The following is a 24623-nucleotide window of genomic DNA, read 5'->3' as shown; positions in this document are numbered from 1 at the left end:
GTGCAAACATAATGTAGATGATTCAAAAGGCATTTCCATTATGTTTAGTTAAATTCACAGTAACCAGATACTTGGAAATATTTTCTCCCAAACAGAATCCATTCCCAGTTTTGTGATAAAGAATTTATAAAATAATTTTTAACCACCAGATACCACAATTAAGCTTACCTTTAAGCTTCAGAATGTGAGTATTTAAATGCAGGGAACCAGATACTTTTAGGAACTAATGAGATGAAAAAATTATGTCATAAACCAACACATATTCTATCAGCATATAAAGGGTATTAAAGAAAGCAACAAATTTCAATAAACTCATACAATTGATATTATACATTTTTTTTAAACAATGTAAGTATGCTTCAAGAATCAAAACTTATAAACATTTATGTGGTCAATTGCAGATGGTTTGGGGAAATTTTTTATATGAAGAAACTTTGCTTTTGATGGCAAACTTATCTTTCATAAAAATTATAGATATGGATAACTATAATTTGACATATAGATGGGGAATGATTCTGAAGTCCACAGAAAAGCTGCCATTTATTTCCTTCAGTTTCAGCGTATCAGCCCGAAATCTGCAGAGCCAGGCTTAATATGCATAACCTACACAGCAGCATCCAGATGATTGACTATAGTACACATAGACACTACAATAATACGTTAGGTAACTGCTCTAATAATACTAAACTGAAGAGCATTTTGGATGTCTGGCTTGGCATATTAACCAGACCTAAAGATCCAAACGTGAACTAATTAAGGCTCTCTATAAATTATATGAGCTATATTTTGTATCTTATCACTACCTAACAAAAATTGATGTGCTTTTGCGTCTATTAGCTCTTGAAGTAGGGTTTTGTTTCCCCTAACACCTGCATTTTAGCTTCTGATACCAGTAGGTCATAAGAGGCTATAAATTACCCTCATTACCTTAATAATCACAGGATTGCTGAATAAGCTCCATTCCATCATAATATAATCACATTCCAGCATCTGCATCAGGCTTTAAGACTTCCTACTGCTTATGAGGAATAGTGGTCTGAGTCAATCAATACAGAAAGCATTAACATTGTGCAACATTGTATATTTGATAGAGACACTTGCATATTATTACAGCAGCAATACCTCAGTGATAAACTTCTGTATCTAAAGTGAATCAATACACATTTTTGCTTCAAATAACACATGTAGGTCATAACAACAAAAATGTGTTTGTTGTATTTCAACTGTATTTTCAGTAGTTTTTTCTTTCCACTGCAATTCACTGTTCAGAATTCTACAGGTGTTAGTGCTGAGGGAATGTAAAAGGGTTTGCAGACTAACTACAGAAATCTGCTAACGTCTTATCTAGGAGAGAGAAGACAAAATTAATTTGGACCAATTTATCTAGTCAATGCAAGGAACAATTTATTTGCCAACCTTTCAAAAATCAAGCTGACAACAGCATAATCTTGTGCAAGTTTTGCTCATCTATCTTTACTTTAAAGGTGATGAAATTAAAGTCAGAGTCTAAGTTACTTGCTCTTAGTCCAACTAAGTTGGGCTAAGAACAGAATCAAAGGACCATCACCACCAGCTTCATGCTGTATCCATACACAGGGCTCTTGTATTGCACAGAATTCCTCCACGTTGTTCAAATGTAACTGAAAATCACCTCTTTAATTTCTTTTAAATTGTTCTTAACCTTTACAGTGCAGAGAAAGCTGAAACATGTAAACAAACAGCTGCAATACTGCCTGCCTGCACCTGCAGCGTAAAACTGTGACTTTGAGGAAGCAACAGCTCCTTGCTTCTCAGGCAGCATCCAAGATACCAGAGAGCGTTCCCTTCCCCCTGCTTTGTGTTCCTGCCCTGCTGGGAACTGGCCTACAGCAGCATCTTGCTTTCTAAAATCCCCTTCCAAGACCTGCCAATCAAAATGCAATGCATGCCTCCTGCACTACTCCGAAGGCCGATAACAGGTCTTCCCAGAAGCACAGCCTGATGAGCAGACAGATCTGTCTGCTCAAACTGCTCCCGCAGAGGCCCAGTGCTCAAGCCAATCTGCTACGTGTGAGAGTCTGTGGTTGGGGTCTTCACTTGGGTAAGACTGGGTTAAAAAGTGAAAACTACAACAGAAGAATAGAAGAGTCACCCTTTCACTGATGTGGATCTTCTTTCCACATCCTTCTCATTCGCTAGTTGTATATTTTTCCCTGAGTGTTTCTCAGCTCTAATAATTCAATGCCAGCTTTTTCTGCTTCTCATTTGATGGTGAGATGTTTTACATCGACGATTTTTCCCGAAAGAATTAAAACTAAAAGGACACAGCTCAAAGCATTTCAAATCATCTCTGACTATACAAAAAGAAAAAAGGAAAAAAGAAAAAAGGAAAAAAAGAGAAAAAAGGAAAAAATAAGGAAGAAGGAAGAAAAAAAGAAAAAAGGAAAAAGGAAAAAGGAAAAAAGGAAAAAAGGAAAAAAGAAAAAAAGAAAAAAAGAAAGCATTATCACCACTGTGGAAACTGTCTAACCCCACCAGTTTACACTTTTTGATTTTACACTTTTCATAAACATGTAGTAAAATATTTATTTACACTTAATGATGCCATGACTACTGACTTATATTGCAACACTACTACTACTAAGCTTTATTCCTAACTGGCAACAATATCCTGTGATGAGCTAAAATTCTCTGAGTACAAAAAAAAAAACAACAAAAAAACCCCAACCAAAACCAAAAAAACCCTCACAATCTCAATCGTTATCAGTTTCTTCTCATGCTTCAAAAATCTTCGCAAAAAAGGCTACTCATTGGGCAGACTGCTTGGAACAGTGTAAGTTCCTCTCTTCCCCCATAAATAACAGATTGGCAGACTTCCGCAGTTAGGCAGCCTGCAAGCCTAACCTTAATTTCTTAGTACTCAAGAATTTGAGCACAACTCTGGGTGAAATGCAATGGAGAACAAAATACTCACACAGAAATATATTCAGATGAAATGTAAGAACCCTCTTAGTTTTAACTTGTTTGTGCTATCTGAAATAAAAATGATTTTATTCATGTTTGCAAGTGCATCTCCTCCTAAGAAGATGATGCTATGACTCTTTCAAGACCTGTCACCTAGACACAAAGTAAGCTTTCTAAAATATTGTGTTACTCTATTTTAGGCACTAGTTGAAACTCCTTATGTCTTGCTCAAATTATTGTTCGCTGGAATTAAAACTACAGCATATTGGAAGAGATTTTAATTCGTTTCAGGTAAAAAATATATTACATTTACACATACATTGCCTATGATTAAATTACATCTTTCTTGGCTTAACAGAATTTTGAAGTATTTCTGGAAGCACAATTTTCATTTTGCCATTCTATGTTACCACAGCTTTCAAAATCCCACAATCTTCATTAAAATATAACAGATCAATTTCAAAATCTATTATGCACAGTGCCAAATGCATGTAGACAAATTTGCCTCTCCTGTTCTTCTGTTTGGTTTTAGTACTACTCATTACATGTAGTGCAAAGGCCTTTTTACAGGTTTGTCATTACCTTTTGCCATTGTAATCTCATTTATCTTCATGGCAGTGAATTCAGTCATTGAATTCTCTTTTTTTTTTAATTTAGTCTGTATTTTTTTTAACCTGCAAATACTGCTGTTAAGTTGACCGATCCTGTAACACTTAAGTAAAGGAACTGTACTTGAATAGGTATGGAATCAAGCCATGGTGCATTTAAAGTGTTACTTCTTTAAATTTACAACTTTATTCATAGTTTATAATATCTATACCTTTGCTTAGCACTTGTTTTTATCTCCTCAAAGGGAGTATCTCCTCCCTTTTTACTACCCCAGCAGATGAAGAATGTTTGAGAAAGTGTGATCATTAACAATTTCTTCCACAAATGGAATAGTCTTCTGAGCCACTTCAGATCTGCATCACCAAAGTGCTAAATCGATAACAGCCTGACATGAATCTCCAACGCCACTGAATTGCCAGTCTGATAATTATTCATCAAGTCATCCTTGTACTCTCAAAGACTGTTTAAAAACACACATTTCTGAATGTTGCAGGAGTAACTTCTACAGGTCAGAGGCCTGGGTACATGGTGTTGGTACAATGTCAGCGGAGAATTAGAATTAGTTTACACCAGATCTGACCAATGCCTTATCGGGACCAGGTCTTATTTCTCTTTTTTTCTTAAGCACTCAGGCACTTTAAAAAGCAGAAGAGCACTCACAGGGCTTTTCAGTCATCTGTGCCTCACAGACAATTTGCCCCTTAAGACTCAGAGATCAATTATTTCAATGGAAGAAAAGTTGGGCACGTTGCCCTTATAAAAACCTGGCCTGAAGACCTGGCTCTACTGCTGCCTCGCTGTGAGTACATCTACAGCAGTATACTGCATGCTGACGCAAGCCTGCTCTGCATGTGCCCTGAGCAGGCAGGGTGAGAGCCAGTTGAAATCAAAAAGCTGTGTGATTTTGTTAGCATGGCGCCTGAGATAATATCCTTTGCCTCTCAGACGGGTTTCTTAGGTTGGCCTTGTTACTGCACTAACACAAATAAACAGCTTTCAGTACCTTGTGAATTTAAGTGGACTAAATGAGTGTTTGGTCACAGCCAACAGGCAAGAAAAAAATCCCTTCTTTGGATTTTTCTTCTTAATCTTAGTTTCACATCTATTGAAAGAGATTAATTATGGCTCATCAGATAATTCTGAGCAAATCAACTGAATGTTTTTATAATTTTACTACAGCCCAGTAATATTGACTTCCTTAAAAAAATGTAGAACGGCTACTTTTGGGAGGATGACTGGAAGAAATAATAGGAGTATAGCTCAAATTTACAGAAAGTATCCAAATGTAGGAAAGAAGTCTATCTATGTGGCAGAGCACCATAATTTTCTATCAGTCTGAAGTTCACATACTTCAGCATGTGAGGAAGCAACAGAAATAATTACCATTGAGAAAGGTATTAAGGTACCTGCTACTTGTTTCAGGACAAATTCTGCCTGCCAATCTCCCAAAGGCAAAAATATCTGAGAGGATGATGGGAATCCCAGACTCCCACACTAGAAAGTCAAGAACATCTACCTAAAAATAAGGAACAAGAATATGGTATATGTAGGAGACCGTTACTACATCTTTCTTAATCATGACAATCATAGCATTTACATTTATAGCTGACACTTAGAAGTTGTTGGTTTTGGTGTTTTTTTTCACGTTAATCCATACGAAAATAAACCTCTACTGCTTCACCATGTATCAATAGTGCATTCTAACTACAGTTCATTAAAAATAAAATGGTGCCTTCCATCATCCTTTGGCATTTCTTTTCCACATATAAAAAGTGACTTAAGGAGTGTTGTATCAACATAGCTGATCATATTCATTAGAATTCCATTCAATTAAATCTTAGAACTTACTGCAGAAATTCAATGCTACCTTTCTATACTGTTGTGCAGTTCAGTCTGTTACGGTGACATCATGAAGTTGTTTAAGGTGCTATATACAGTTTTGAAGGTAAAAGTCTGTCAATTTTCTAGTCCGTTAAGGCCATTTTGTGACCAAGTGAAGTAAATAATTTGGAAAACACCAACAATAGCTGTCTGACTATGTGTCTGTCTTAAAAAGTCTATGCTGGCATCCAGCCATTTAAAATAAATATGGACCCATGTAATTTGTTTAGTGATTCCCTTTTCTTGTTATTTTTGTAAAAAGAAAATGGCATCACCATGATTTAATGTTGGGGTTTTCTATTATTATGTACATGGTTGGATTATTTGTTTTTAAAGTCCTCCTCCATTGAAAAGGCATCTTTTTACCCAAATTCAAGTCAAATATGCTTGACACCTCAGAGTAAAAAAAAAAAATAATTAAAAAAAAATCCATAAAATGTCAGTAAGCTAAAATGGAAAGTAATTTCAGCGTGGTAATTTTATATAACAAAACCAGATTTTGAGGTGATGGTACTCAATAGGTAATAATCATTATAAACAAGTAAACATTGGCGCACCTAGCAAAATCATGGTATGTATATCTTTATTACAGTTTTCAGAATACATGGATTAACAATGGCCAGGCTGTGATTTCATCAAATTCCTATTTTAAACATTACATACAAACACAGAGCTGTTTAAAAAATAGAAATGCATGAGTTTTGTCACTTTTTTTTTTTTTTTTTTTTTTTGGCATCAGGAGTCATATGACTTCCAAAAGGGAAACCAAATGGTGCATGATAGCAAACTGACTAAGCTGTAAGAGATTATTGTTCACATTCTGTGGCATATGTATCACCTCAAACAGTGCTAAAAGAAGCACTACAAGAACAAATCTTTCTCCCTTAACATTCTTCTAATGACATCAGTGGGTGTTGAGCGACAGCTTGCAGGACTGCAGAATTCACAGGCTTACACAACTCCCTTTCTTGTGCACAAAAGCAATATGTGATCTGAAATAAACACACCTGAAGCTGAGGGATTTGGCTTTCTCTGCTTTGATTTTTTTTTATTTATTTATTTACATTTTGTGTGCATGCGTGGATGTGTGTGTAGGTACTGCAGAAGAAGAGATGTAGAGGTTTCTTACAATACTTATTTTAAAATGGATAACTTGCAAATACAGTATGGCACATAAGAGGTGGGCTTTACATTGCTGTATCGCTTAGCATTTGTTATGCCTCTCAGCAATTTGAAGGCAAACATTGAAGTATAACTCAGCCAAGCCTTTGTTTAATGGATAAGAAGCAATTTACATATATAGGTAAGTTTGCTCCCATATAACTATTACCAGCTTTAAATATTTACTAGCTATATCATTCTCAATATAGGAAGTAGTAAATTGACCCGTCAAAGCAGGATTTGCCTGAGGGATGCAAAAACCAAACATTGCAAAGTTTTCTTAATGAAAGCTATAGGAGGATTTCCAGAGCCAAAACTAAAACTCGGCCAGATTCTCAGAGTTTGCAAACCATTTGTATATTGTGGGATGAATTTAAAGTAGGTCACTGATGAATTGTGGTTTGGATAGAAACCATGAAAACATTATGTTTTTTACAGCATTTGTCTGAGGTAGTACATATACCACACAGAAAAAAGCAAAAATATACAGATATTCATAACTATTTGCATATTACAGAAGGGAACTATGGGAATGCTTGCATTTGTATCTGAATTTTCAAGAACGAACAGATAATTTTAGATAACATTTTTCATATTGACCATGGCTGCCTAAAACCAGAACAAATTATGTAATAGTATTTCTGGGAATACTTCCTGAAGCTGTTTGTCAATGCCCTCTGAGGCACTAATTTTGTTTTGGCTTTAGCATCAGTTCATAATATGATTAACACTTAAACCAAACATCACTTATATGCTTATGGGAAACGATATTTGTTGAATCACAAACAAACATACATGACAAACTGTGTTGCACTTTTTTCTCAGTAAACTGCATAAAACTTGAGCAAAAAATGTCTAGTGTCTTTACATTTCTGATCTGTACAGCCAGTAGTTAAGCAGAGATGTATATTTGTATATGATTGAAACATTTCATTCCCATGTCAATTGCAAATTTAGTTCAATTCACTGCGAAGGTAAGATTATCTTCCTCTTAAATAAACGAAGAAATGTAAACAGTGTAACATCATAAAAAAAAAATCTCTTCAGTACTTGTAACTGGTAAAATGTGAATGCAAACAGATGTGCTGGTATATTGTTAACGTAATGTCTCAGAGGACATATAGTGAAACATAATTAGCAAGAAATTTATGTATGAACCCTCCAGCGATTTTTTTTCTGGGATTACTTTGAATACAAATATAATTTAACTGATATATTTCATTTTTTAAAATTAGAAAATAAGGCAAGTGCATTTCTGAAAAAGGTGCTACTCTTCTACACTTCTAGATAAACATGTGACACCTCTGAAAATTAGATCAATAATAAAAACATTAAAAATATCTGCAATTTAATATAGACTGAAAAACTATCAAAAGACAAAGTGACCAGCATCAATTTCAGAAAATATTTTAGACTTCATAAATACGAGCACCCTATATTTACATAAATTATCTTCTAAACTAGTTTTCCTTTGAAAGACACTTTTGTTCTAACAGATATGTCCATTAAATTATATAAATGTTTCAAATACGAAAAAAATAGTAGTAAAATAGAAGCATCAGATGATGTTATTTTGGATTTGTTTTTTTCTTCCTACGATTTGGTTCTTGAAAATCTGTAGTCAGCTTTCACAGAGCTTTAAAAAAAATATAACCCATGGAAATGAAAAACTCATGCACTAATAATTACTGCTACAGTATAAAGATTCTGTTGTGAGCTTTTGAGTTTTCACATATAAAGATTATACCAATACTTGTAAATCCCAGCAAAATGCTCATTTTAAAATTTGAATTCTAATACACTTGTTGATTGTAGTACAAATTTATATAGACATTATGAACCTAATCCTTTTAAACTGGCTTTGTACATTAAGCACATTTTTATAACTGTAAATTTAATAGTTCCATTTAAAAAAAGTTATGCTTCAATACAAGGTTGATGTTGACCTCACACAAAACAGGATATAATTCTTTCTATCTCTTACTGATAAACAGGGAGACAGAATCCTGTTGCATGCATTTTTTCTTTTTCCTGAAGTACCATACAACCCTTTAGTTTGTTACTAAAACCACAAAAAACCCCAAACAGTTTATGAAGAGCATTAGTTGACAGCACACATTTCACTAGGCTTCAGTCATATTCCTATGTTTAGAGATATAGCAATGGGCAAAACCCGTTTCCTTTGAAGACAATTTAAAAAAAAAATTATTTCAATACTAGATTGAAAAGGAGCTGTATCTTTTCTTACAATAATTGGATATTGATCACTGTAGTTTGAAATTGTGAGAATTTATCCCAAACTAGTCAGATAGTCTTAAGAGTATCTTACCAGAGAAGCAAAAAGAATCTACCGTACAAAGATGCTTGGCTCAAGCAGTAGTGCAAAGTTACTCTGCCCCAGTATTGAATGCTCCTCTAGAGCTAGCAGTTTGTGCACAGAAAACAATGTGACACCTTACCTTCCACATATTCTTTATATAACATCAAAAAAAAAAAGTTCCCCATAACACCAGGCAATAAAAGTATTCATAATAATCCATCAATCAGTGAAAAGCAATAATTTGAGAACAAGTGCCATCTACTACATAGTATCCCGTTTTTTTTTTAAATATCATAGCTGAGCAACATATGAGTAGTTCCACTGGAACTCCCACTTAAAATCCTCCATCCCATCCAGATAAGCAATGAACCTTTAGTAAAAAGGATGGTGAAGACTGACCTGAACACCAAACAGACTGTACATTCAACTAGAGTCTGGGGAGAAAAGGGAACTATAGTTTCCCATTGAGTGGCAGAACATACACAGTGTCAGCTACTAAACTGACTGCTCACCTGAGATACTGCAGTGCAAGGGGCCTGTATACAAAGTAGAATGGGAGGAGCTTCCCGAAAAATCAGACTGCTGCAATCATTGATCACTGCTATATAGTGCTCCAGGTAGAAAATTTGTTCTTAGCTGCTAAACCCTCAGCACTAAAATCCACCGGTAGAGATCCTGCTACATATTTTACCTGAGAAACAGAGGCAAAACTCAGAGGCAGTTTTGAATAACTTCATAATGTAGCTTGTCTCTAAAAACCTACACAAAGGTATTTTTAGCGTAATTAAAATAGGACAATCATATTTTCCCCCAAATATCTTTATAAAGAATATATAAGTGCATAATTAGAAAAATCCCTCCTTAGATACAGTTAAAAACATATCCTGCCCTTGATATCATTTAATTTTGGTAAAATCCTATGCTCTGTTTTATTTAAATTTTTTTTAGCAGTGATAAGTAACTATACATCATCATATCACCAAAAGTGTAGATATGTGGTATATCCTACTTGCAGCCAAAATAGCTGAATCCACCAGGCTTTACATTGAGATAAGATTTTCAGCAACCTGACTGGGGCTATGCGTTGCTTTTTTATGGTTACAAAAAAGATTCTGATAATGTAGACCAGCTCATCTCTGAATTTATTAACATACAATTTTATTATTTTTTCCTTTCATGTCCAAATCAGAACTCCAAATGGAATCCACAGCTGTATTCTTTCAACAAATTTGTATTTTCTTACCCATATAAAACATAGCCTAGAAATCCCCAACTCTTTTCATTTAAGTTGCCAGCTTTTAAAAAAAAGGGGGGAAAGGGGGGAAAAGAAAGAATGTAAGAAAATAAGATATATATCCTACTGTTTAACACTGTTTACAGATCTTGGTAGTTGGGGTAATAAGATACAGTATGTGGATTATTTAGCAATAGCTTTTAAAATACATAATATTTATACACCTTCTCATTTAATCAATACCAGTATTCCTTTATGATCATTGCCAATTTGTATGATAAACTCTTTTCAAAGTATATCCATTTAATTGTAAATAAAACAATTCACTAATTCTTTGGCATCAGAAGAATCATACAGCTGCAATTGTTCCATTGTGGCGAGAACGAGACCTTTCCAAAGTTACTCGTCTGTTATCTGTAATACAAAGAGAGGAAAAAACAAATCACCATAAGATTTGAAACATGGATAATGCAATGTCAAGAGGTTTTCAAACAGCCCTGAAAATAATTTCAAATTATATGTAAATAAGTAACTAGGAGACTGGATCAGAGAAGTTTCACACTGCAGCTGCCAGACTGAGTTCAAGAGTTCTGCAATCAGCAATAAATTACTTTCTTGATCAGAGAAGCTGGGCGATAAAAGCATTAGGAGAATCCTGAAACATAGTCCCCTTGGAAACAGCACACAATAACTAAAATTCTGGGAAAAATCTTATTCTATAAACGATTTATGCACAGCAGCTCTGGAAAAATACATTTAAAGTTTCATGAGAATGTACTGACCAGTGTGGTGGTGAAAAGCCTTCTAGATGCTACAAGTATAAAAGCGCTAACACTGTTCACTATAATTTGGTACAGGGTTAAAAATAGAACAGTTAAATCAGCCACTTCCTAAGCATTTCCTGATTGTGCAATGTGAACAACTTTTAGTATAAAATATTACACAGTAATTATTGCAATGAATAATAAATATGTCTCTATCACAGGAAAACAATCATGAAGTACCAGCCACATTCCTAAATGCCTTTAAAATAAAATTTTAAAGCAATGAATATACACATGCACACACACAAAAAGGGGCAGAAAATTAACCCCCACTTAGTTTTCTGGAGGTTTTGATCATTCTGTTTTAAAATGTGGTCCTGCCACACAATTTTTTTTTTTGGTGACTGCTTACTTTTGACCTAGCCTTTTCTATTCTCTCATGTCATATTCAGGTTGCTGCTCTTTGTTTGCATCAGTACAGTACTTAGATTGCTACAGCATCAGAGCGTCCCAATAGATGGCTGGAATTCCTACATAGTACTGGAATATTATAAAACAACAGTCTCTTCAGAAGCAAAACATCTGACAGACAAACTGCAGGCAAGCAGGTTTTCACAGCTTTTTTTCCAAATGAGCCGATTTAGCTCTATCTGTTTCCACAATGCAGCAGACTATAAAAGCATGCGTTCCTGGTACTGCTGTGGGAGAGTGCTAAACTTGGGCCAAGGCAGATGGTTCAGGCATAAAGCACGAGACCCCAACAGGTCTGATGGGTAGAAATACATACTTTGAAAAAGCTATTGACTGAATCACTATGTTCCAGAGACCAGGGGAAAGGTTGGAGCGAAGACCAATCTGGGATCTCACCAATGTATATAAATAGCTGAAGGGAGGGTGCAAAGAGGCTGGAGCCAGGCTCTTTTCAGTGGTGCCCAGTTAGAAGACCAGAGGCAATGGGCACTAGCTGAAACACAGGAGGTTATTTCTGAACATGAGGAAACACTCTTTTGCTGTGAGGGTGACTGAGCTCTGGAATAGGTTGCCCACAGAGGTTGTGGAGTCTCCAGCCTTAGAGATATTCAAAAACTGTCTAGGAACTGGTCCTAGGCAACTGGCTCTAGGTGACCCTGCTTGAGCAGAGGGGGTGGACAAGATCACCTCCAGAAGTCCCCTCCAACCTCAACCATTTTGTGATTCTGTTCTAAGCTAACAAAGCCAGAAATGGTCCAAGCACATTATATAGGGTTCTGGAGAAGACAAAGGAAGTTATCTCTTGTGATCTGTTTCTGGACAAAGAATAGAGGATGCTTGTGCAGACTGCATGGGCTCTGCAAAATCAACCTTCCTTTTCCCTGTTCAATGAAAGTGTCTCCAATGCTATAGGGAATTAACAGCTCCTTTAGCAAGATTATTAGTTCTTTTTATAGTTCTGCCTTGCCTCCTTTTCCTAATGAATCTATCCATGCATAAAGTATTCAAATTACCCTAAGTCAATCTGTTTTGCATGGGAATAAATCTCTACACTGGTTGCAGTGTCACTAAGCGCTGGAAATTAAAGCACAAAAATGCTGTCTAAAACCCAGGAAGGAGAGTCACCAACTCAAATGTGCTGCTGTCCCTCTGTAACAGTGAATAGTAAAGAGTCTAGTCCTACTTGCTCTCAGTGGGGAGAAGTGCCTTCACCAGCAGACTATTTCTTGATATAATTTCAAGATTGTCAACTGTACAGGTTAAAAACAGATTAAGAGTGAACTGATTAAGAACTGTTGATTTCTTTATACTTCGGGTTTTTTAGATTTTTTCTCTTTTCTGTTTTTTTTCATCATGGTAGAGACAAACATTTTCTGCAAACGGCAGTTCAGATTCTCCTGTAATTGCATAACTGAGCTGGGACTTAAATAAAACACAAACAAAATTGTAAAAACCAGAAGCATTACCATTTCCTTCTTCAGCTGATGACGAAGTATTTTCCCAATTATTCAAAGTAATCTATTTTTTAAATTACTTCCAGTTTTTAAATGGAAGTAATTATATTTTCTAGAGATAGGAATACAAAATCTGAAAGATTCAAGAGACACTGGAAAGAACCACAAAGTTCTTCTAATCAAGGAAATAGGATACAATGATTCATTTATTACCAGTAAGAAACAATGTCAGCATTTGGAAGAGATTTTTCTGCAAAGCTTAGAGTTCTTTATAGTGAGTCTTATTAAAACAAAGGCAAGTAGGATATAAATTACACTTCGATAAAATTTTCAGCTCACTATAAAAAACAGATGGGAGGATTAGATTTAGTGACTATCAATGTGAAAGCTTTAACATATCTGAAAATTTTGGAGGCTAATTTAAAGTATTTCTTGTTCTTTACAAAGAGACTTATTTTATTCAGCAGTGAATCTGCAAACAGCCTTGTGTGTGTGCATATTTACATCTGGTTAAAAAAAGAAGCATTAGCATGTGTACATACATATATACATACACATAAAGAAATGACTCATTTCTTCACTAGATGTAAAATGCGCCTGTATATGTATAAACATATTCGTTAGGTTAAAACGAAGAGTTTCATATTAGGATCCGAAACTGGATTGGGCTGGTATTTCAGTGACTCAAGTAAAAATTTTTAAAAAATCATGATATTTATAACACTTTCAACATACACATTCAATTATCTCCAACAGCTGTATTTACTTTTTTTTACGTTACAGACCATATCGAATACAACACAAAGCAAGACTGGCTTATAAACATGACTATGGCTATTCTAACAAAAAACTATGTATAACATCAATGAATGGTAAAACTATTCACTTGTATTGTGGGGAGGGAAAATAAAAGGCAGTAGCAGTTACCTAAGAGTATTTAAAATTAAGCCAAAAATCACTGCCCAAAGGCTCAGGTGTACACTTTAGAAGCATGTAAAAATGACTAGAAAACATGATAATTGTTTCTGTGTGTATCAGTCATGCCTTCTGGGTGACCCATCTACCTCTGTAGATGAAAACTTTTGTTTCTTACTTTAATGTCAGAAGTCCATCTCTTTTAAAAGTAGGGCATTTAAAAAGCATTGGCAATGCTCATATTACAGACATTATAATCTGTCTCAGAAATGAACACATGAACTTAAAAGTAGTTTCTCAATCAGCTGAAGGGACCTTTTCTTGTAGCAGGAAAAGGAAGAGCAATGAAGGATTACAATGGAAAACAAAGCATTTTTTTTTTATATCATAAAATAATCTTCATCTTTAGCTAGCTGGATCAAATTCAAATGAAGTAAATATACATTTCAATACCGAGAAACCAAATCAGTAGTTCCTTTCTAGTATATATAATATTGGAATGTAAACTTGACCATACAAAGTTTACACCTCCACTGGAAGAAATACAGGGACTTTGTTATAATATCAATTACTTGCTCAAATCTTCTTGCACTCCACATAGTACCGAGATGGGAATAAATAATATCTACAACATACGAGATATCTGTAGAGATGCTTTTGATACATACACATTATTCACCACATAATATGAATCTACTGATGTAAAAATAAAATAAGCAAACCCAAAATAAGCTTCGTGTATAAGTAAAATAAATATATGCCATGAAGTCAACAAAAAAAATCTAAGCAGTTATTTTTAGACAATGTATTTTAATTTTAAGGAATTTGACAACTTCACCCTTAAGATGTTCTCCCTTATCCCTGTATGTATAAAGCATTAGAAATTACAATCAATTAAAAGCACATTGGTAGGGGAGAAGAAAACATTTTTGCAAAAACTATACTCTGCAAAATGTATTTTTCCTTTCCTTAATGCTGCTTCATTAGTTCTGTTATTAAAAGAGAAGTCTCAATAGCTGCAACAGATTTATTAACTCAGTAGCTTGTTATCAACATAAAACTCAGTTATATTAGGAGAAAAATAAATGATATTTTGCAGAACTTCAATACTAAGATTAAGTGACTTTTTTATTTTGCTTTCTTCTTATCCACTCTTCCAGGTAGTAACTTTGTGCTCTCCTAATTATAAACCTTACTTTTTATGAGCAATCAATGCTAGTAATAATAGAGATGCTGTGCAATCGAACGGACTAGTCATGAGACTGATATATCTGATAATAGAAGAAGACAGAGTCTACAAAACCGTACCTCAAAGGTACTCGATTGGAATTTGTGTTATCCTGTAACAACCACAAATAAAGTTGTCTCTTTGACATCCCTTATATTAAAATAATAAATGTATTATAAACTGCTACCTTGGGCTTGGTACCTTAGTTGACTAACTCCCCAGGATTATTTTTTTTTTTCCCCAGTCAAAGCATTAAAAGTGTTTCTTTGTGGCTTAATTACAGCAGCCAATTCAAACCCTAGACTGATTTTGAAATCTTATTTCCCTGCAGCCTTTCCTAGAGTGCTCATCAGGAGACTATCTAAGTTCCTCCCAAATGTAAATAAATGCAGCACCCCTAGATTAGCATTAAAAAACCACCATCAACAAACCCCCAAAACCACACAAAAAAACCACAAAGCCAACAACCAAACATGACTGGTGCAGATAACTACTTTTTGCCCTTTTTTTAAAACAAAAGGTTGAAACATTAATCTGTATGCAGAAGACGAAGCACCTAAATGTTGTAGGAAAATGGGCTAAAAAGAATACTGGGGTTTTCAGGAATGAGTACTACGAGAACTATTTTGCCGTCTTCAAAGACAGTGGTCACTGGACCCTCATACCTCAAGAACATGTATTTTAAAGAATGCCTCAGTTAATAAATGCTACGTTAATCACATTAATAAGAGCTTAAAATAGTGCCAAAATGTTGAATCTGGAAGAGAGGTAGTGTACAGCACTGGGTGCTCAGCTAGCAACTGTTGTGCTGGAGCACATGCTGGAGGGCATGAGCCTCAGTAAGGAGAACTCTGAAATGCTAATTTATTTAAAAAGCTCACACCATTAATTTGCACAATGACTACATCTTTTTTCTTTTTTTCTTATTTTTTGCCCCTGTTTTTTCCCTCCTGACTAACCACCCCAAGGTGAAAGAATTAACCTTCCCATAGCTGGCAATAATAAAAGATGTTTAATGCTCAGAGAAAGAAGGTGCCAGCTTGAGTTGACTTGAAAATGACCATATGAAGGCAGCAGAACACTCAGCAATGAATAAAATATTTAAAATTTAATCTTTTTGAAATAATTTTGACTATGAAAAAGATGCAGAAATGCATGTTGTAAGGGAATTTGTATGGCCTATGCCTTTGGGAATCAGTGAAAGCATTTACATCAAATAATTATTTATTCATTCATGTAAAATTTTGTTGAATGGGAAATCCTACTGAAACACATCTTGTTTTCATGAGCAACCCAAGAGAAAATACTCACACAGTCCCAGGTACTTCAGCAAGCACCACAAACATATATAACATGGAAAACAATCAGAAGAGCAAGATAATTTCCTGTAAGTACAGAATGATTACACAAAAAATGAGTAAGCTGGTCATTTAAGAATGTTTTACATGGATAAACTGTCACAACAGATAATAATTCCAAGGAGCAAACACTGCATCTGTGATACTGATGACATCGGCATTTCTTCTTTAGAAAAGGGTGGCAATCTGAATTGCACTTTACAAGTGTCACTTTTTCTCTGACAGAGGTAATTAAATATCTTCTATATAGTGTCACTGATTAAAACTGGGACAAGTTAGAATGAATTTAAATCACTTTAGGCTGGCTAGCCTCTAAGTTTTCTCCTTGAACCATCTACGCATAGGGAAAACTGAAGTCACGTTACAATGTCATTTGATGTAACAGCATATTATCAATTGCTTTAAAGAGCAACCCATGACAAGAATTAACTTTATTATTTTTTCTTTATTGACTGCATGCATCTTCATCAGCTTCGCTTACTAACAATGAAAGGTAAATCTTTTTGGAAACCGGAATTGACAGAACATAAGACAGAAGCAGAATTGATATATTGTAAGACAGCAGGGAAGCCCATCAATCTCCAGCACCTCTTTAACAGCTACAGCTGAACACTGTTCTCTATATTCTGTTCTCTCTGGCCTGTACCTATGACATTATTAGAGAATACCAGCTGAGAAATAAGCTAGTCAAGGAAATTAAGAGCTTCAAAACTGTTGTTGGTGTCCAGAACAAAATCCTTTTGAGAAACAGCACCTTGAGAGAAAATGGCTCTCCTAACCTCAATTCTGTTAAGATTCAGTCCATCTCTGTGAGATTTGATTTCAAATTGATCTTTCAAAATGTGTGGCCTATATAAAAAAAATAGCAATGGGGTAAAACTCAGTTATGGGAGAAATGCAGCCAAAATAACACCTCAGAAAGAGCTCTCTGAAATAGACAGCACTTTCCAAAAGATCTTTGTTGCAAATAGATGAAACAAGCAAATAAAACAGTTTTCTAACTGAGTTAAGGGAAACTGTACAGTTAATATGTTTTCTTTTAATCTTTTAATATTTTAAACACTCTTATTTCAACCTCAACAGGCACCCTACACATGCCTGGCAAAATCTGAACTAGACCCTTTATAACCATCACACTGGGTCATTTTACATTCATTCAGATTTGATATTTTTGTAACCAACAATGACAAAAGATCAAGTCATGCAACAATCCTATTCTCAGCTTTTTTTTTCTTAAACAGAATCTCAAATTCTTGACAATCAAACTTAAATGACAGCTAAAATGGTTATTTTAGCATCAATTTCAATGAAAACATTGAGATTTCAAGCAAACCCTGCAGCTGTGAGGTCAAATTCTATAAAGCCTGTTTTATTTTGGTTTAGGTCCAACCCCAGACTTTCATGTGAAAGCTGAGTGATAAACTGAACATATACACAGTATATGTTGTTGTGATGGAGAAAAAGAAACTTACCCTTAGGCCAAGAAATAGCAGGGGTGTTGTTTTTGTTTTGTTTTGTTTTTAAATGTTAATTATAAAGGTATCATTTGTTGATCTTATAATAATTCAAAAACTATGTTCTTGACCTGGTTAGTGGGATGTTTACCAATATGTTGATAGGTAAGAAAAGGTGTTGAAGAGTAAGAAAAGGTGTTAGAAGAAATAAAGAGGAAGAAAAGGGGTCCGTGTAGCTATTAAGAATATTATAAGATAGGAAGAAAAAGCATTAAGGAGAACTGTAACAGACTTAAAAGGACGTCTCTCAAGACTGAATGGTTCCTCCTTAGAAAAAAGCAGACACACACAGCTCCTGAGTTTTCTGCAAAAGTCAGGAGTGCCAAAATTATCATCATAACATAGTAAGCCTTAAGGTAAGATACATTTGTATGTAGATATGTATGCAGTTTTAAAATATTTGCTTCAAAAGTGTTAGTCATTTAGATAACACACAGTACCTTCATTTTAAGAAGGTTCCCAGACCAGCCTATGTGCACAATTTCTCACTGAGACCATATGTGGATGTTTGGATTCTTTTTAACTTGCTAAATAAAAGTTGTTAATATCCAGAAGCACTGTAGTACAGAGCCAGGTCTAAAATATGGAGAGCTAAAGGATTTAAGTCCTGACACAAGGGGGTTTCACTCAGATTAAAAGGGAACAAAGACGTCTAATCTTACTGCTGCCACTCAGACCTAGCTTGCAGGGCACTGTTAATTGTAGCCACTGAGTTGTATAAAAATGCAGAACATCAGTAGAAAAAACATTTATTTATGTTCTATGTGTTATACATAAAACTACTTTAAAAATGAATCATGTGAGAAGTTTTAATGTTAAACGGCATGTGTGATGACATTTACCAGCTCAGCGCAATGCAGCTGTGACCAGTCAATACAGTATAGGAACACAATAAAAGTAACACTTTTGCAACGAAAATCTAGGATGTTGACCATCTGTACCACAATTCCATTAAGCAAATAAATACTTATCCTATTTAGAGATGAAGAAAATCTAATAAAGTATTTATAGAATAAAAATGGATTAGTAAACCCTATTTTCAAGTAATCTGTTTAAAATGAATTTTACTATTGCTTACTCCAGGCCTTCAAGATACATATATATATATAAATATATATATATAAAGAATTGGCCCAATAAGCTAAGATTCCTCAAACCTTTAAATTATCTATTTAATATTTTAATTTGACTTTGCTTTCTTTGTAATAGTACCACTTGGGATATGCACAGAAAGCTGTTCCACAAGAGTTGCAATGGAAAAGCCTTAGTTTGAGACAACACATGCCTGCCTCAGGGGTTACAAGACAAATCAATCTATTTTTCTCCTTTCCTCCAAGGGTAATTGGCCTTTAAAATTACAGAGGGCCTTCATGTCAGTACAATGCAGGCACATATACAGCCATTTTTCCATTTCTTTTTCAGTTTGAATTCTCAGCTGAGAACTAAATTTATAAAGGTGGGAAAATAAAAAGAAGATGAAGAGGAACGATTGCATCAGTTCAAATCCTCTCCAGTAACAAGCAGCACTGTGACCAGCATTTGAGTCTGGAATTTACTGAAACCTATGAATAGCTGTCATTTTCCTAGTCAGTATTTTTTTATTCTTGTTTGTGATAAAATTTACTTGAATTTTTGTGACAGCCTGTACCACTGGCATTCATGGAGATCTGTCACAGAATTTAGTTAAACTGAGAAGTTATAATTATTGCTTCATTTCTCATACAGTCTCACAAAATAAGGCTGATTTTTACCTCATCCTTATGAAATTGTCTTTTTCAAGCAGCAATCACGGCTGTGAGTATCCCAACAATCCTTATGCTGTGCTACACACACAATCATGTATAAACCCAGAGTTTCAGACTTTGAATACTGTTAAATTGTATACAATACATTTTAACTTGGCTAATAAATTGTTTCAAACCAGTGAAACTCAGATTATAGTCTTCATATTTTTCTGATTGCTATTAAATGTGATTTGTAATACATTACTCATATCGTACCTCTAGTAAGAAATTCTCATGCGAAAATATTTTCCAGTGCACAAAGATGAGTAATCAGCTAAACTACAACTGATACACAAAACCAACAACAATAAAGTTGAAAAAAGTCAAAACAACGTAGTCTTTTAAAAACAGTACTAAAATTCCCTTGAAACAGAGTATTGAAAATGCACCACTAAACCTTTAATGTGAACTTGCTCAGTGGGAGTGTGTATACAGGTGTAAAGCAATTATTAGATTTGATATCTGAATGAACTCAGGTTCCCATTAGTGCTTGAATGCTTCAATGGCCCTATTATTTTCCTTCCAATGCTCCCAGACCTGATCAACTTAATTATTCTGACTAGTGAAACATTTAGGACATGAATGTATGATTTGTTCTAAACCAAATGAGACAACTGAAAGTACTTCATAAAATAACACAAAAAAAGAACAAGATGTGTCAAATTCTGGAAGAAGGTCAGGTCTAAATAACAGTAACAAAGAAACAGAAAAAGAGATCCACTGCAATAAAATTACATTTATTCAGAGATTTTCCCTTGAACTTCTAATTTGTAACCTTTATTGCATCTCATGTACAGTGCAAAAGGTATACCTTATGAATCAGAAGGGCGAAACAAATTTCAGAGAGTAAATAAACTAGGTCTGCTTCAGTAAGGAAAAAAATAAACCTCAAAACATAGAGAATGTGTCTCTCCTTTCATGGCTACACACACACTTTTAGCAGTTGTCCAAAAGTAAAATTAGATCCTCTAAGAAAAACCACTTCAAGTCAGAGAGGACAGATTTGCTGATGAAAAAGATGTGTTTCCCTATTTTAATTGTACCTACTAATTTACTGATAAGAAAAAGTGTGACATTGCAAAAATATGTATTCACATTTTGAACAGGCTTGGTCCGATGGTAATAAACCATACTCTCAATAAATAATGTCATTTAATATGGCTTCCAAAATGTCCTATTCCCAACTCCCCTATTAACACTACTGCTCTTACAATTTGCTTTGAAAGTAAGTTGACTGTAAGGTTATGAACAGGACAAAGAAATAAAGACAGTAATAGGTTCTGAACTTCAAATATACAAACAGCCATAAAGTTAGCATCTTCTCATCTGAACGCATTTGTCCTTAAAAATAATCAAACTGACATCAAAGTGGTCCCCTTACCCCTTGCCTCCTTTCACTAATGATATGTAATGGCTGCTGAGCCTGCAATAAACGTGTTTATGTCCAGCCAGATTGCCATCATTTTACAATCTAATCTGATACTTTTAAGAAAGAAGAAAGTCGCAAGAGACCAGCACCAGCTTGTGCTGAAGGCATTTCTTGACATCAGCCTTCACTTCGCACTTCAAATGGAAGTATTCGATTTGACAAAACATACAGAAAGTCAAGAAAGAAGGCTCTTCACTTCTTCTCTGAAACTGCCTGATAGAAGTCAATACCAATTCCTTTACAAAGTTACAATCAAAACCTGCCAGATGAAAGTCAAAGGGGAAGCTTTCTAGCTATTCCTTACAATATTTTATTAAAGAGTGGCGTAAGAATGTGTTTGCCTCAGTAGGATCACCCCCACCTCCACTTCTCATTTTTATCGGTTAGCAGTTTAAATACTGGAAGTCACATCTCCCATGCATAGATGCTTTATTCTTTGCATAGAACATGAAAGTCATGAACTCAAAGATAGAAAAGAGAGCTCTTTTTTCCCTGTAAAGGAATTTCTTTCAAAACAGGAGTTGGATAACACTCCTGAAAAGCAAGTATTTCCTGCTGCTTCACGTAAACTGGCTACCATAGTTTTTCTCCATACCCAGACAATTGACAGCCCTTGTCAAAAGCAAACAGTTTTCCTTGTAGCCTACAAAAGTCTGTCTCCTGTATTTTTTATGCATCAGAAACAAATTCTCTTTATATATATATTAAAAAAATAACCCTGCAATAACTTGTAGTCTACATGTAAAATGAAATATTTTAAATAATACAATAAAGGCAGACTGTCCATAATTATTTTGTGATTAAATAAAATATCAGCATTTTTTATTCATGGCTAGGTTAACATTTACAATTCAGCATTTTGCAATATTTAAATGGAATTGAATATGCTATGAGAAAACTTAAAATTACATCACTCCTGTATGACTGGCTGGCACAGGCTGTAGTCTTCTGTGCCCATCTGTACCTTCATCGTATACCATTACAGAAAAGCTCCTGTCTGAGCCTGGCAAGATGATCTCATCACTACCTGTTACTTCTCTACACACCTCAACTGAGAATAACTAGATGCTGCACCTGAGTTTTACTATAAATCATTTGCAACGAAGGCATATGCAGGTTATGTGAAAGTGAAACTGTTGCTTATTAAAAGAATGCATACAAGAAAGTAATTTAGACTACACATGATAGACTGAGGTAAAATATAACAACTTTTAGGCATTTAGGAGTTGAATTTCTTTCTGGGCTGAGCAAAGACAACTCCTTTACGATTCAACATGAGACCTCGGTGCTCACATAAGGTAGAATTTGACCCTTTATGTTCATATAAAGAATAAAAGTATAGAAGCAGTTAATGCTGTCAGAGGGCAATAAGTTTTCATTAAAGAGCTCAAAATAGTTTCTATTTATTAATACTTCTATCTCAGGAGTGTCATTTTTTAAGGTTTCCTGTGCTATTTCAGTAACAACTCTCTCAGATTAATGGAACCCAAAAATTAACACCTGATCACTCCATAAACTTGATCTATTTTGCTTGCAAAATCTGCCAATGTATCCCTTCCCCACCAATACAGCTCCTTCTGACATAATAGCAAGGACCTCAAAGGAAGAAGGGCAGTGGTAGTGTGCGATTACAGCACATGCATCTGTTACTCAGATGGTTCCTAAGAACCTGCGAGTATTTTAGGACTGCCTTAACAGCCCTTTTGCAAAGACTAAGGGGACAGCGATGTTTAGGTGTACTATTATTGTCTGCTTTTTAAAAACAGCTTTAAAAACTCTAGGGCTTTTTAAGACCGTACACCAAAACGTTACTTCCAAATGAGTCTGACTACTAAATGAATCCCTATTTAGAAAAAAAATGCAATTATATAAATATGGACACAACTGTTCCAGAAGCAAAATACCTATATACACGATAACTTCTTTCTGAGGTCAAGCTTTTCTGCCTTTCCCAGATGCATAACTACAAACCCTTCCTTTACTAAACAATGAGCTGTGACACTGCTGATAGCCTGCATTATGCATTATGAAGAGGACCCTAAAAAAATGTTATCATCTGTATTAAAAGCAAGACCAGGTCTGGCTTGATGGACACTAAAGAACAGATCCTATTAGTAACAAGAATACGTAGCAAGCTCTCAATGCAAGTTTCAAAAATTTTAAATACAAATTTCACTTTATTTTAAAAGAAAAACAAACAATGTAGAGCTAAAAAGAAGTTAAGCTCTTCTAACTGACTGAGATTTCTTCATCCCACTATTTCTACCAGAAATGCTCTTGAGGTCACCAATTAACAGACAATACCTTATTACAACCCACAAGTGTTGCACTCTCTGGACAAACGTCAAAAGTGGAAAATTAACTGACATCTTTCAACCTCTCAATACCAGAGCTATAAACTTTTATGAAATTACTTACCACTTACAAAAGGAGCTCCAGAGCAAGCAATGCCAGCGTTAATGCTGATTGTCATTTGTTTTGTCAGGTAGTGATACAATCTTAATATTGCTTACATGTTTTTTTAAATATTCTGTTAAATGTTTGTATGTTGTCTTTTAAGCACTTTTAGTTGAAATTAACTTACACTACAATTCAAAGCTAGGTAACAGATGAATGAGTTAAATGAGAAGAATTTTTCCATGAGTTTTTTAACCATCATATCGATTAAAAAATAACTATACCCAAATGCTAATGCCAACAGTCATAATATGAACATTTTTACATATATGAATGTTAAGAAAGCAAAATGATAGTAATGTGCTGACTACACCAGAAAATTAGTCCTTCGTTCATAACTTCAGGCATGACCACCTTCTTTTAAATAACACACTCATTCAAAAAGTTTGTGGCAATAGTCTGTAGTCTTTTCTCCTGAAGATCTTACATAAATATAAAAAGATTCCTCTCTACCCCTTTTGGAGTTAAATGAGTTTAACACCATGAGATAATAGAGGACTGCTGTTTATGGACACCTACCTGTTTGCTGACTTCTGCCATGCAGTTTGACTTCTCTGCAGCTTTACTGCCCCTCTTGCTTACTGAAGAACTCTAGCTATACTGTGTTGAAAAAATACACTTCTCCAGCTCCACTGAGCAATGAGAACGGCTGTTCTATGCGTTTAAATCTCACTTGGTTACCGCATTGTTTCTGAAAGTTAAACTACTTCATATCAATTGCTCACAATCCTCCTGCGTTCTCTGACCTCTTTGTCAGTTATTAATTTCCTTAATACATTATCTATCAGTTATTCTTCCCTGACATACTAAACTTACACTATGTTAAAATTCTCTTTAAGATAACACTGATACCATACTCCAGCTTCTGCACTGATAATTGAAAATGAGCTGCATATATAACTATGAACAGGGGAACTGAGAACTACTGAGCAGATCTATTCAGAACAGGAATAGAAAATCATCTGTACTTTCTCAACTTTTACACAAGCCAGATAACACAAATTCTAGGTAACAAAGACAACTATAAGGAATCCTGTATTTCACCTTTTTGTTTAGCTAATAAACTCACTGGATGCTTTTGTCATTTATTTATGCTTCTAT

The 24623-nt window shown here is 34.8% G+C and overlaps 1 protein-coding gene across 1 annotated transcript in view; it reads right to left on the bottom strand.

Moving 5' to 3' along the window:
- Positions 1–5999: 5999 nt before the first annotated feature.
- Positions 6000–24623, bottom strand: part of DIAPH2 (diaphanous related formin 2) — a 261388-nt gene continuing 242764 nt past the window's right edge. Inside the window, exon 28 of the mRNA XM_072876616.1 lies at positions 6000–10562. Within this exon, the coding sequence (XP_072732717.1) occupies positions 10498–10562 (65 nt within the window). The 3' untranslated portion in view covers positions 6000–10497. The remainder of the gene's footprint in view (positions 10563–24623) is intronic.

The sequence above is a fragment of the Ciconia boyciana genome, chromosome 12, assembly GCF_034638445.1.
Source record: "Ciconia boyciana chromosome 12, ASM3463844v1, whole genome shotgun sequence".
NCBI classification, from domain to species: Eukaryota; Metazoa; Chordata; class Aves; order Ciconiiformes; family Ciconiidae; genus Ciconia; species Ciconia boyciana.
The sequence above is the reverse complement of the archived record's forward strand: the minus strand, read 5'-3'. Positions and strand labels throughout refer to the sequence as shown.